At 40.0% G+C, this 14953-nt stretch overlaps 1 protein-coding gene across 3 annotated transcripts in view; it reads right to left on the bottom strand.

The window, feature by feature from the left end:
- The window catches only part of cntnap2a (contactin associated protein 2a), a 316253-nt gene that overhangs the window by 17572 nt on the left and 283728 nt on the right, over positions 1-14953 (bottom strand). For 2 of the 3 annotated variants that reach the window (XM_044176652.1, XM_044176651.1), the window contains 4 exons: positions 14614-14643; positions 11565-11801; positions 6318-6551; positions 5534-5667 (listed from right to left, as the gene is read on the bottom strand). In XM_044176652.1, coding sequence (XP_044032587.1) covers positions 5534-5667; positions 6318-6551; positions 11565-11801; positions 14614-14643 — 635 coding nt within the window. The remainder of the gene's footprint in view (positions 1-5533; positions 5668-6317; positions 6552-11564; positions 11802-14613; positions 14644-14953) is intronic. The other variant, XM_044176650.1, reaches the window with a different exon arrangement.

The raw sequence follows: 14953 nt of genomic DNA, 5'->3' as shown, positions 1-14953 counted from the left end.
ACTGTCACTAAAGGGTTGAGATTTATGTGTGTGTGTGTGTGTGTGTGTGTAGTCGCTCTTGTTTACAGGTTTGAATCAGTACAGTCCCCCCATACAGAAAAATCTCTCTACCCCCTACCCTTCGAGACTATTTTCTTCCCCTCTCTTTCTACACACACACAAACACACAGCATATCCTAATTTGATTCTTTCCAAAAGCCTGGTCTCAGAGGAGCATTGTGTGGGTTTTGTTTTCCACGGTGACTGGAGGGTGGGATAATGGGGCACAATTAAATTGCACTCAGCTTATTTACTTTTATCTGAGAAAACAAATTGGCTGCACAGTCAGGGATGGCGGTCTGAGTCTCAAAACCCCACAAAAAGGTCCACAGAGGGAGACAGCCAGGGAAGAAACCTCATTTTACCAAACTTTGTCAATTACAACTATAGTTGGATCCTTCCCTTTTACGCTGCACCATTTAGACAACACAATCTTCTCCTTTAAGCGCTGTTGGTGCCTCTTAGGTTACATAACGCTTACATAAGCAAAGTAATCAGGGGTTAGACAAAGAAAATTAACAATGGGTGAAATCTATTTCCCTAACTATGTGCTCAAAAAGAATCTAATTTAGCCAATGTGCTATATATATTCAAACTAATTTACAGTGCACTGAGAACTTTTCACTTTGGTGGCAGCTCCGTTTCCTTAATGTGAGGGACAAGAAATACTCCCGTCATTATCAAGTGGACTACTGATTTGTTGTCTTGTCGCAGACAGAACCAGCAATTCACACCACAGATACCTACCACAACAACAACTATAGGTAGAGAGGAGAGGAGAGGAGAGGAGAGGAGAGGAGAAGAGAAGAGAGGAGGAAACAGAGGTGAGATGTTTGGTGCCTGAAGGGATTCCTCACTTTCATCTCTAAACCCTCACAGTGTGTGAGAGGTTGAGAGAAAGGGAAAGCTAGAGACGGAGAGTTAGGAACTTATTTTGATCTCGCCTTGGTATGCCTTTGATAGCGAGCTAACCTGCCGAGACCTCACAGACTGCTTAAAAACCAAACACTTGCTTCGTGCACTGCATTCTGTATGCCTGTGCGTGCATTTCAGCAGGAATTTGTGTGCACATGCAAATCCACACCTTGAAATATGCCTCAGGACTATGAAGGTGTTAGATAATGCATCAAAGTGATCTTTGTTATCATATTTTGTGAGACTTTCTTTATCTAAAGACATTATTTTTCCCTTTCAACTCCCACCTCTCTGACTCTCTATTCCTTCTTTTTCTTTTGCTCTCCATCTCACTTCTGCTCCTTTTTCTCTCAGATTTCAATTACCACACTCCTACTTGTCTTCCCACTTGTTCTCTGTCATGTCTTTAAACTAAACAGTCACTTCTCTAAATGCCTTTAAGATTTGCAGCCGTGATAGCAGAGAAGTGAGACCTCCGCAGCCTCAGGTAAACACTCGACTCGCTCTTTTACCCTGGAAATTGAATTTGATCCACTGGCGGGCCCACCAGCATAACTGACTTTTATTGCATCTGACTCATATCTCTGCCCCTCACTCATGTTGTTATATCTCAGATGAAAGCAGCTGCAACAAGGCCTCTGATGAGCATGTAAGCCAAATAATAATGAGGTTGGTTAAATTTCAAATGCTGATGGCACGCTAACAAAATTGGCATTTTAGGCTTCAGTGGATAATGCAATGATTTGTAATCCAATTTCAAACTGAGTAATTAGCAAGTGTACATTTAAGCCCATGATAATTTACTTTGAACATTCAAAAGCAGTAAACATTTCAGCATTTAGGTAAGGTTCTGCACATTTTGTCTGACTGTAAATGCTGTTGATGGATGGCATTTCAAAGAACTTGCTGAATGACTGGAGCTCAATCTAACCGTTAGCTACATTATAGAAAAGGTCTGGTGAACCGTGATGTTTGCAATGACTATTTAAAAACACAACACTGACATATTATCACCTTTTAAGTTGAAAAACTTATTTACACATCCTAGCAGATACATTAGCACATTAGCATTAATTTGAAGTCCTGTTTCTGACCACTTGATGAATGTAAGTTCAATGTTCACTCTCTGTTTATCTCTGTTTTAGTCCCCACCAACTCCTGAGGGAAATATTTATCTCTTTAGCTGCTAAATGCTCCACGATGTTCACTAGTTATAGTTGCTAACTCTCTGCTGTTTGATGCTGGGCAGGTAGTGTAATGTGGGTTTTTAGAGCTTTTGTGGTGAAAACAGCTATGGGACACTATGAGAGCCGTGAGAATGAACCTGAACAGGTAAGAGGAAAAATATGTATTTTTGATTTGTGGGTGAACTGTCCCTTTAAGTTGAATTTGCACATCTTGTGGCAAAACAAGCCTTTTCGTCCTGAATCTGTCAGACATTCAACCTCAAAAGACCTGGTGGGAAATGCAATAAATTTTTTTTTTTTCTTTAACATGTTTTGCTACCTGCAGTATATTGCTTCAATGATGGATCATGGCTTCTAGATCAGGAAAAATGCTTTTTGATAATTAACAAATTTTCTGTATATGTTATATTTGAGAATTAAGTAAGTAGGTGGAGAACTCCTGTTGGTGCTACCTACTCAGTCCCTAGTCTTGCTTAGTATTTCTCTTGTTACTGTCATACTGCGCAGAATATGTCGCGTTCCTCGCAGCTCATTAGTTACAGTCATGGTTCCTGGCTAAAAGTAAATAAATATTACTAAAATCCCTCAAGGGTATGTGAGAAGGTAGAAGGTTGGAGGTATGAAGAGATTGGGGGGGAATTAGACTGAATAATGTTGATTTTGTGGTGTAGCAGTGTGGAGCCTTTGTAGTGAGTTGACCTGACAAGATGTCACTTGTGCATGCCTGTCTGTTGGTGTGCATGTCCACATCTGTTTATGAGTGCATATTAAGTGCATGTTTGTACCTTGCAAAGAGCCCCGAGGCAGTAAGGCAACATGAAAAAGTTTTACTCATCAAAGTTATCTTCGTTAGCACACCTTCTGGCTCTACTTTTCATGCCCTATCTATAAACTTCATCTATTTTCGCCCCCCCCCACTGTTCCCTTGCTGATTTTTTTTTTCCTAAAATCCAAATTACCACATCATGCCCACCAGTGTTCCTCTTAATTCTCTGAACAGTCTTTAATGTTTAAGTGCCGAATGTATCATTTAAGGACAAAAAGATTCAAAGGATTGTTATTTAGAGTACAGCCTGGGCACATGGGGAATGGTAAACTGGGGATATGCACTTGGTAGTTAATATTTCAGTCACACACTGAACAATGTCTGGAACATCGATATCTAGACACAGCTACATCGCAATCAACCAGTGGAAGAAGACACAGTGTGTGCATGCACGTGCATGTGTGTGTGATGAGCAAAGAATTGTACAGTTGCTCCAATCACTTTCTATGCTACTAAAAAGGGATGTGTTATGTTGAAGTGTCCCCACCGGGGTGATCAGCAGCTGCAGGATGTGATTTGCTCTGAAAATGAGGACGATTTCCATTAGATGTTTCAGTTTAATTTTCTTGCGGTCGGAATTTTTCACTGCAGTGTGTGAATGTAAGTGATGAAATTCCAGTATGGATGGGGTCATTGCTCCATGTACATGCAACGAGAGACAGAGAGGGCTAAAGACTTTTGTAGAAGAAGAGATGCAATGATTATAGGTGTGTACTGTGATTCATTCTGCCCAACATTTTATTTCACCTCAATCAAAGCAACAATGAAGGGGCTTCATTTTGACCTGTAATTACCACAAGAGAGGGTGACATCTTAACCACTGTAGCCAGAATTAGAAAGAACACAACTAATTATATATTCACTGTCTATTACACATTATATGTACTCCACTATATTTTATCTTGTGTCCTCAGACTAATGCAAGTGAAGAAACCCATCCTTTGAAATTAAAGACCTAACTGAGATTCTTTTTATTATAATGTTTATATTAAAATCTTTTATATTTAATTAATTTCCTTTGTGCCCATATGTTCATTTATCCATTTAACCATCCTACAAACATGTTGTGATTCATGTAGAGTATTTCATTCTGCACATTCATATTCAGTTTGTTCTAATGTGTTAATACAGTGATTGGTAGCATTATCTGTGGGGAGCCATTTGCATTATACTTGCATGTTTTTTAATTTCTTTTTCCAATTATGTAGTGCTATGGCCTAGTTTAGTCATAATTTTGTGAGTGAGTAACACCTTTTTCTCTACAATAATTCCTAAAATAGAGATGATGCAGACCTAGATCAAGTGTTTATTTCATGGGTGGAAAGTATGAGGATACCATGAATAAGATTATACTATAGATAAAATCAAACTTCATTGTGTCAACATAAGCGTTACAATCCATAGAGACTAAACAGTGTAGAATGTAAGCAAATAACTGGAATATTAGTAAAAGCAAGTTTATACAAAATTATTGACAGGATGCTCTCCACACGATTCAGCAATTTTGCAGAGAGGAGGTTAATGCCATGCCTCCTTCTGGCCACTAGGGGGTAGGTCGGCTCTCCACAGATGAATATGAGTGTGAGTTACTTTGAATATATAGGGAGGGCAACTAAGAAATGGCTGAACAACTACAAAAAATGTAAATCCTATAAACAGTATACTGTATGACACTTACAAAGCAGAAGTGTAAGTGTTTTCAGCAATAATGTCACACTATATGATGTGCAAACATTGTTTTAAAATTACAAATTCTGCAGGAGGCCATGCACACAGAAGCTGTTGTGTAGATGTTTAATTCAAGAAACGTTTTTACAATGTTTCAAACCATAAACTGCCAATGCAACTACAAATGTATTCTGATCTGGATACAACCAATTACTAGTTTTACAGGTGGTGTCCTTAAATTGCAGCCTGCAGCCAAAGCTGAGCATTTTAGCCCAGAACACAGTCTGTTATAGTTTAGCTGAATTCTCCCTCCATCCTTGACAGCTACTGACTGAGGCTTGGCTGTATTGATCTGCGCTAAGCTGTTTAGCTGCACAAAACTGGGGAGCACACAAACAAACCCACATACACAAACACAGATACACACAAATATATATGCACAAACACATTGTCACGCACGGCCTTAAATACCTGCACACACATCCATGCAGCCACAACAGTGTGCACTCATACAGACACACACAGATCGATGCATTCTCTCTGTTGCTGTACTTAGGCTTTCTACTGGAAGTGGATTAACAGTGGCAGAGGACAAGCAGTTCCATCACAGCAGAAGACAGAACAGGACACTGCAGGACACTGACTTAATGCAAACCATCGAGCTAACACTGGCTGGGCTTGTGTGATTGTGTACTTGTGACTGAGTATAGGTGTGTGGCTTTTTTATGTAGCTGGATCGCAATACCATACACTCCTTGGTTGCTTGTAAGTAGCATCTTGAAATTGAAGTATAAGTCTTTTGGGTTCTGAGCCTCAACTTAAAGCCTAAAATATGTGTTGGAGAGTGCTCAGATGTGTGTGTGTGTGTGTGTGTGTGTGTGTGTGTGCGCGTCCGTACCTGGATGGTGATACTTCTGTCGACACGGGACATGTTAATGGTATGTGGCTGTCCGTTGGCTAGGTTACGCTGGTCCACATCTATAGCAAATGGCTCCTTCAGACCTCCAAGGTTATACCGCACCTGTAGCGAACCTGAAGACATACAGGCCATTGGTTTGAAAACTGGTCTGGTTGTATGAAACCTCACACCTCTGCCCAACAACTCCCTTTCCACATCTCTAAAATAATTTAGGCATGAGCTCTCATCAATAACCTGATAATTCCATAGGTAATTAGTGTATTACTACTTGATGACAGCTAAGACATTAGCTAGCCATTTTTAAATTTATTTTGTTGATTATAATTATCATTTTTCTTCCAAAAGCATTCTGATTGAACTGAACACTTAAGGCCAAAATGTAGTTTTCTTTTTGAAGTGATGGTGCAAGCAGGGATGAGAAATAATGGGGGAAACCCTAAATAATTGAGAGGGCCCACAGCTTGACGGGGGATTACAGTTACTGTCTCAGGGCCTTTTGGTGATTGTGCACAATGATTGCTGAAACGCTAGATGGCACTGTCAAATTTTTATTACTTCTATTTTATCAAGGCACTTCGGTACCTGTGAGACTCAGTGGGAGGCCGCTGAGTGGGGAAAATGTTCAGAGATTACAGAACTTTCCAAACGGTGCTACAAGGACAGCCTTTAAAATGTACTTTGGAGCACTAACAAGCATTTCTCCAAGCAGACTTCTCAGTAGTGAGCAACCATAAATTGCGTGTGTGCGCGTGTTTTATCTTACCATTTTGCCTTAAAACCACAGCCAGATAGTCCTGCGTCTTGGAGCTGACATACATCAGAATAGCTGGAGCATTGGATGTGCTGAAACTAAAGGCCACTTCCTCCTTTGTTAGATTCACTTCATGTGGCGTCAGGTGGTGTGTTAGGATCTTTGTGTCCCTACTGGCTCCTGCAACTGATTCGGGCATGAAGTTGTACTTGACGAGCGTTCCTGCCTCAAAGAAACCCCCGACATCTGGGTGAGATTACAAAAGAAATAAGAAAAATGTATAAACACACAAGTAATGCAGCAGGTGAACACACACAAATACAATAAATATTGCCTGTCAATGTGTTTACACCACAAACAGTAGAATTATCATATTTGATAAAGCTATGCAAATCACAACACATGCATATATGCATAAAAAAGCAAGGAAGAAAGAAAAGACAGGAAGAAAAAATAAAATAAAAATAAAAACAACTTCCATCAAAAAGAAGCCACAGGGAAGCACTCATAAACTCACACATGCCAAGACACAACAGGGTAGACATATTATATGGCCAGAGAGAAATAAGCACACACATAAATATGGCTGTGCTCAGGAGGTGTAGTAAAGTGGGTGTTAAATTGCTGTGCTCCAGCATCTGAAACCAAACAAGACATTGTTTACCAGTACATTAACAGACCTAATGGCATATCCCAGCCATTCCAGGAGGCATATTGATTCTTGTAATCAAGTGTTGAGAAGAGGGGACCTTATTTTTCTATACTTCTGTTTGTGTTTATGTGTGTATGTGCGCGCATGCACAATCTCCGTGTGTCAGTTACAAAGGAGATAAAAGGCACAATGTGCGTGAAATGAAAGAGAATGGTTACTGGGAAAACGGCGAGCCTTGGGTTGTGTGTGTGTGTATGTGTGAGTGTGTGTGTAAATGCCATGGAATATTTCTTGACATGTTTGCCTTCCCTCAATGGCAGCATTGAGAATGTATAACTTCACCCCGTACGAGTGAAAAATACTAAGTGAAAACATTTATGCATCTTATTTTAAAGCTTCACTTCACCAATCGTCTCGCATCGGACACAGTACAATAAATACTTCAAGCTACATTTCTTAAATCTAATAGAAGGCTTATTACTAGAAAATGGGAAAGTTCTCTGACTGGTATTGGCGTACAGGCAAAACCTCACCTCCATTCAGCTACACCACAATTTTATCCTCTATTCTGCTGTGCACTGATATGGTTTCAAGCTTTGGAAGTCTGGAGAGGCCCATTTTACCAATTGTTCTGCGTTAACAAGGCAGAGAGCTTGTGAAGTATTCAAATAGCCTGCTTCTCACTTCGTTTTCTGATGCAGCTGGATTGTTCATTGTCTAACTGTGCTGCTGGGTATTAACTGAATCAGACTTAAATCAGTCAAAATGCAGTATTTTTGTCAGAGCAGCACGCTTGATTGGATTCCTTAAATCAGTTACAAAACAATATATGAAAAACAAATCAACATAACAAGCCTCGATAAATTTTGACAAAGGACGTCACATAAAAAAAAGTTTGCTTCTTACCTCATAGCTACGTTCAGATCTTATGACATTACTGTTTATTTAACCTCTTGTGATTATAGTGTTCAAATGCTTCCAAAACTGAAGATACAGCATTAGGTCTTTTGCTGTAGTTCAAATTTCACACTTGCAGGTTCTTGTAGCTTCTTTCAAACCAGTGATTTACTTTAAATGAGGTTGCACCAATAAAACTAAAAAGAAAAAAATGTCTTCAAGACTTCATCACAAGCTGCAGCGTAAGTTTGTAGTTTTAGGGGGGCCAAACATAAACTTCACAGCCAATCCTTTGTAAATGTAGGTATTACTTTGTTTTATTTTTAAATGCATATATGGAGAAATATGTGAGTATCACAGTTAGTAATATTCAGGCAGTTTAAAATGAGTGGGAAATATCTGATTATGCTAACCTAGCTAACGTAATTAGATCAATATTGTTTTATTTTTGTGAAATTAAATTAAAATCATAATTTACATCATAATTAAACAGCATTTAATCAAGGGTCAGGTCAATTTTGCATATTTGTCACCTCTTTTACTCTTCACTCTAAACATGTCATATTAACAAGCTAACGTTAGCATTGCCAGTTGGTTCAGTTAGCCAGCTTCCAAATATTATAGTTTTAAGAGGCCAGACGAACTGCCAATCCTTTCTAAATGCAAGTAGTACTTTGTTTGTTTGTTTTATTTATAAATGTACACAGATAAATGTGTATGTTTCAGAGTTAGTAGTATTCATGCATTTTAGAGTGAGTGAGAAAGGAGATTTATGGATGTAGTGAGAGAGGACATGAAGTTAATTGGTGTGAGTGAAGAGGATGCAGAGGACAGGGTTAGATGGAGGCACATGATTCGCTGTGGCGACCCCTGAAAGGGAACAGCCGAAAGGAAAAGAAGAAAAAGGAGAGTGAGTGAGAAATATCCAATTACACTACCTAGCTAACATTATTAGATCATTACTATGTTATTTTTGTGAAAAGTTATTTAAAAATTTTCCCAGTTTATTTTACAATTAAAGAGCATTTTATCATTTTATGATGATAATGTCAGGTCAGATGTTTCAACCAAATTCCATATTACTTATTTTACTCTTCCCTCTAAACGTATCATATTAGCAAGCTAATGTTAGCTTTAGTTAAACCTGGCAGTGTGTGGGTGTAAATAATTTCTATGTAACTCACTAGTTTGTGTGGTGCAACCTGTTTTAATTTAGTGGTGCATAATTATCCACTTAGCAAAATTTACATTATAACCAGGCTAAGTTTGAACTTTACAAAGAGCTTGTGCAACTGGCCCCGATCTTGCCGTCCTCTTCATTTTAAAAGCTAAACATTCTTACATTTGATCTTTATTCATACAAACTGTGGGGCCTATGTGTAACCTGTCTCAGCCCTCTCTGCCCTGCTGAGAAAAAAAGAAGAGAGACTCTGGCTATCTGCCCAGAGCCTCAGCAGTAACACACACATTTGTCTGGAAGCATAAGATGGAATGAGAAAACTCTGCTCCAGGGCAGGGACTCTTTATGTGTGTGTGTGTTTTATGTCAGCGCATGAAGAAGCTATGGAAAGAGAATTTGTGCAAGCATGCAAACCTCTACAGGTATCTACGTATGTGTGCCTTTTGTGCGTGTGTGTCCATGTATATGTATGTACATGTGCACATTGGCTCCTTGTGACCCTCAAGGGCAGAAAAGCAGAAGAATGCGAGTGTATAATAATAATACTGTGGGGTCCCCTGAGCAGTGTGTAAATATGGATACAATGGAAATGCACTATGCAATTATGGCTGGCTTCATGCATTTTTCACTCGCTGGGAGGATGGGGAGAGAGGGAGATTAAAGAGAGAAGGGGAGAAATTCGGAGAAGGAAAGAGAAAAAAGGAGGGGCAACTGGGAGCGGAGAGAACAAAGGAGAGGGCTGGAGAAGGGGGAAGAGGTGAGGAAGAAATACAAATTCAGAGGGGAAAGAGTAAAAAAGGAGGAAGGAGAGGAAGAAGAGAGGCAGTGCAGGGGGGTATAAATGGGGAAAAGAGAGCAAAGAGGAAGAGGAGGACAGAGAGCGACAGGAGTAAAAAGAGACTGGAAAAGAGGGGAGGAGGATAAATAGAGGGGAGGAATAGGTAAAGGAGCTGAAGGAAAGAATTAGAAGGGGCAGAGAGAAAAACAGAGATGGAGAAGAAAGAAAAGACAAGATTTTAGAGGGGATGAGAGTAGCACAAAGAGAAGCAAGAAGAGGAAGGGGTGAAATGTTGATAAAAGGGACAGGAGATAGAAAGGAGATGGGAGAAAAGAAGAAAAAAGACGGGCCATGTGTGAAGAGTGAGGAAAAAAGGCTAACACAAGGAGGAGAAAAAATTGAAACAGAGAAGATGAGGACAGGAAGCAGATAAGAGTGAAAAGGAAGACAGGAGGAGACAGAGGACGAAGAGGAGAGTCATGTCATGTACAGAAACAAACAGACACAAGGGTGTGCTCTGTCCTTTTCTTTGCTTCTCTCTGTTTCTGACATACACACACACAGACAGAATAATACATATACACACACACACAAACACCCTCACACAGACAGTAATCTCTATACTCAAAATCCTGAAATGCCTGATTGGTTATGACAGAATTCAGAGGAGGTCTTCTCATGTCTTACACTAGCATATCACCACATGCTGTCACCCTCTTCACTGGCACACACACACACGCACACACACACACACACACACACACACACACACACACTTTGCTTTTCTGTCATCTTGTCACCCCCCTGCCACGAGCACAGGGGAAAAACACTATTCGGCTTTAGGAAACAAATTAATTCACGTGTCGGGGATCAACCCTCTGACTGGGAGCTAGCAGAAAGCCTCTGACAACACTGCTGCTCTTCTCCCCAGAGCATTTTATGAAAACTTGTTTTGGGAAGTAGAACTTTAATGCTGTATCTAATGAATCCCTGTGAAACAAACATGATGTTTTAGCAATATGCAACAGTGCAGGAGCAGAGTTATGGTGTGACATTTCTCATCTCTGAACTTCAAAAACCTAGAGCTACCCACCGCTTAGTGAAGTGACTTGCATTTTGTTTTTTAGTTTCATCTCTCAGCTCTGCATTTGCACAGTTTTAGCATTCTGTGAGTGCACTCTAGTCAGGGAGAATTGGTGGGTAAGCACAATATCACTCTCAATCGATACCTTTTATCATAAGCCCGAACACTTTCAACACCGACAGCTCCAAGCTGAATAGGAAGTGAGGACAATCACAGAGTGCAGCAGAAATCACAGTGGGTTGTCAGGCAATGAAGCTCATTGAAACACAACTACTCCAGCAGTAATCCTGGTGCTATTTGACTCTGGCTTTGTAAACTAAAGAGGGACTATGCCAATGATAACGAGGTTTCAATGATAACCTGCCCTTCCTCAAACAAAGGTTGAGAGGTTGAAACCACATCATATCGGAAAAAAGAAAAAAAACATTCGGTTAGCTCCTACTGTTGGATACCTTAGGGAATTGTAAAAAACCCTGCAGTGCTTGCAAAAGGGAAATAAAATCTGACATAAAAAAACCTCAAAGCCCACACAGGAGGAGATTGATTTTTCTTGCAATTGAAGTTTTGAACATGAAGAGCAGTGTGATGCACCTTCAGTGGCATTCATAATTCCATGAGCTACCTATTCAATTAGAGACTGAAATCGTCTTTCCCAAAATTCCTCTCACCTCGGGTGCAGAATGGGCCGTCATAGGCAGTGTTGGTGCAGTCACACAAGTAGCCGTTGTACTTCTCTACACACTTCCCTCCGTTCCGGCAGTACATCCCAAAACTGGTACAGTGGCCTTGGCAACCGGGCTTGACCCCAGGCGTGACCTTGGCCCTCTCTTCCAGGTCGAGGGTGATGCCGTTCATCCGCAGGGCTCGGATACAGCCCAGGAACCCCCTCTGCCCTCCTGCAGCACCTGAGGAGCAAGGGAGCGAGGGGAAGGAGGGAAAACACAGGAGAGGAGGGGAGGTGGCATCAATGCAGCAAGGATATGTAGCATTGGGAGAAAGGAAAGAAAACAGATAAAAGAGAAGGAAGGGAGGACAAATAGAAGTCAGGGTCACAGAAGTCATTTTGAATGCAAGAAGCCGTTTTAATCTAGAAACGTTAATATCCCAACGCCTGGAGGAAGCCACTGATGTCACGTTAGTCGTTCCGACTGTGATGCCGTTCTTGAAACAACCTTCAACTCGTTTGATTTCTTCACTGATTAAAACAGCCTAATGCACACTGCCTTAATGAAGACCTCAAAAGCATACACACGCAAATGAATGCACAAATGCACATAACCTACATACTACAGACAAACAGACATGTTTAAAACACACCACACAGCGTGCCTGATTTGAACGAGTCAATATAAGCATTAATGCTTAGCCTTGGGGTGTCAATAGCCATTCCTCCAAAGTGCTTCCATCGTCATTCTGGCCTTACACCATTACAGTCTAACTACCCCTTAACTTGGACAGAGTGGGGGTGTTAAATAGATTAATGTGAACCTAAATGACTATAGCAATAAACACACTCATAAACATACACCCACAGGTATAGATTCAAACGTACACAAGCGCACCCACAGAGGATGGTTAAACTGTATGGATAAACACACGAGTATGGGCGCACACTCATGCATTAACAAGAGCCAAGGGGCATTTTAGTTATTAAAACCTCTCAATTGCATCCTTTGGATTACAGGGAAGTGTCAATTCAAGAAGACATGTTAAGAAGACTTGAACACACACACACTCGCACACACAGTTTCCTCCCTCAACAGCTGCATTCTCATGCACACATCTGCTAGCTTAGCCACACAGGTACATCACAGACATAATAAGATTACTAATACATGTAGCCTACTTTGATTTTCTCCAGCCAATACATTATTCACACATCAGGATGCAGCTGAGCTTTTATGCGCTTTCTCCACTTTCCATTCCCACGATGGATTTGACTTTTAGTAGACCTTTTAATTAATCTATTTTGTACCACTGATTGGCTGGAGGTTTCTGCCACCTGTTTACCCAGGTCTAAATCAGTCTCTGATTAAACGGACAGCAGGCTTTGAGGCCTGCGGAGACCAGGGTGGACACAGGTACACACACACACACACACACACACACACACACACACACACACACACACACACACACACACACACACACAGGTGCATACAGTCTCTGTATAACTCACAAATGGTGTGTAATAGAGCCTGACTGATACTGACTGTCAATATTGGCTAATCACAGATATATCCGTTTGGTGAATATGCTGGCAAAAATGTAATGCTGTGCAGTAAATTGCAGCAATATTTTATAGGCTGCATTTTAATGTATGAGTACCTTTGTTTTTCTCAATTCAGGTAAATAAATTATGTTCTATGTGTTTATCTAATTGTGAATAGTTACAATAATTACATTTTCAATGCATTTTATATTTACAGTTACTGTGAATTACCCATTGTTGCAACCAAATTTGAGGGATCCTTGCCAAACAGGTTCATGTCTTGATTCGCTGCTATATCATTATCAGATTTTTATTTTTCATAAATATCAATATCAGTCTTAAAAATCGAGTATTGGTGGGGCTTTGGAGTACACACAACACACACACACACATCAATGCATGACAGAATACTGACATGGATACAGAAATTTAGACACATAAGCAGTAATAAAAGTTAAACACACACATAGCATGTGTTTGCACTTATTTATTTATGGGTGTGATGTGTATGGCTTGAGGGTATGCTGTCCTGTAATGATGTGCTAATGAGGAAACCTTTTGTATTCATTATGATATATACTGTACACACAAGCACAAACAATATGCAACAGCCAAATTCCTAATTAAGAGAAGTCATAAAATGTGACCTTTTGACCTTTACTGTGTGTGTGTGTTGGTGTGGATTCTACATTACTATAACAATAAACCAATGAAAAAACATGCAGTATGCACTTAAATACTGTATACAGTTAAGGGAATGGACATACAGTATGCATGTATGTATGTGGACTGTACTTTTATGCCTGATCCAACCAGATATAATTTCCAGCAACTGCACATCTTCTGCACTGCTTTTCCTCCATTATCATTGTATAAGTGGGTTAATAGAATGGTGGTATGTCCTATCTCTTTCTGTTTGTTGTTCAACACTGAAGAGATCCTCAGAACAGTGTTTACCCACTCCATGTTTATTACTTTAGGATGCAATTTGTATTGGTTTTAGATGAGTATTTTTGATTCATATGGTCTAAATGCCATTTCAAAAGCCTTCCTAACCCACCAGCATTTCCAAAGGGGAGATATTATCATAGAAATCCCATTTTACCAGCCCAGTGCTTTACATCTGTTGGGTAACAGCAATGTTTTTTCCCCCCCAACTATCTCTCTTAAAGGTCCATAATGGGTTTGCTTCTGATGGATCCTTGCATGGAAAATGTACGTGTGCATTGCAGCAAGCCAGAGTCTACAGTAATTCCTCACACCTATGTGTTAATGTATAGTATAAATCAAAAAAGTAGCAGTACAAGAGCATGAGCAGTTACATTTCAGAAGATTAATCCCAGCTAAACTTGAATCACCACTTGTGTGGAGCTGCAACAAAATCAGATGCAACAAAACACACTCTATTTGAACTGTAGGTGAGGTCTTTATACATGTGTGTTTGTGTGTACTGTCACAATCACTGTTACAGAGACATTTCATCGTACTGATTAAATGTTACCTACTGTCTTGGCAGGTGAGTGAGGCTGGTTTCCCTGTGACAGGTGTCGCACACATGCAGTGAGTAGCGACAAGCAAGATGTCGATCCATGAAGAAAAGAAAAACCAAAGTAGAAAAGAAAGACAAAAGAATCCAACCATGAGAGAACTTAGGAAAAACATGCAAAATCATAAAGAAGGGTGATAGTGAGCATTAATCAAGAGGGAAATTAAAAGAACAGATGGTGGCATTAAATAAATAAAATGACAAGATTTATAGTTATGTGCATGTATGGAGCGAACTGGAGAGCTAAAAGTTAACAGTGTGAAGTAAATGACAGCAGGCTGATGGTATAACATTTACTC

The sequence above is a fragment of the Siniperca chuatsi genome, linkage group LG19 (genome assembly GCF_020085105.1).
Source record: "Siniperca chuatsi isolate FFG_IHB_CAS linkage group LG19, ASM2008510v1, whole genome shotgun sequence".
Classification (NCBI taxonomy): Eukaryota; Metazoa; Chordata; class Actinopteri; order Centrarchiformes; family Sinipercidae; genus Siniperca; species Siniperca chuatsi.
The sequence above is the reverse complement of the archived record's forward strand: the minus strand, read 5'-3'. Positions and strand labels throughout refer to the sequence as shown.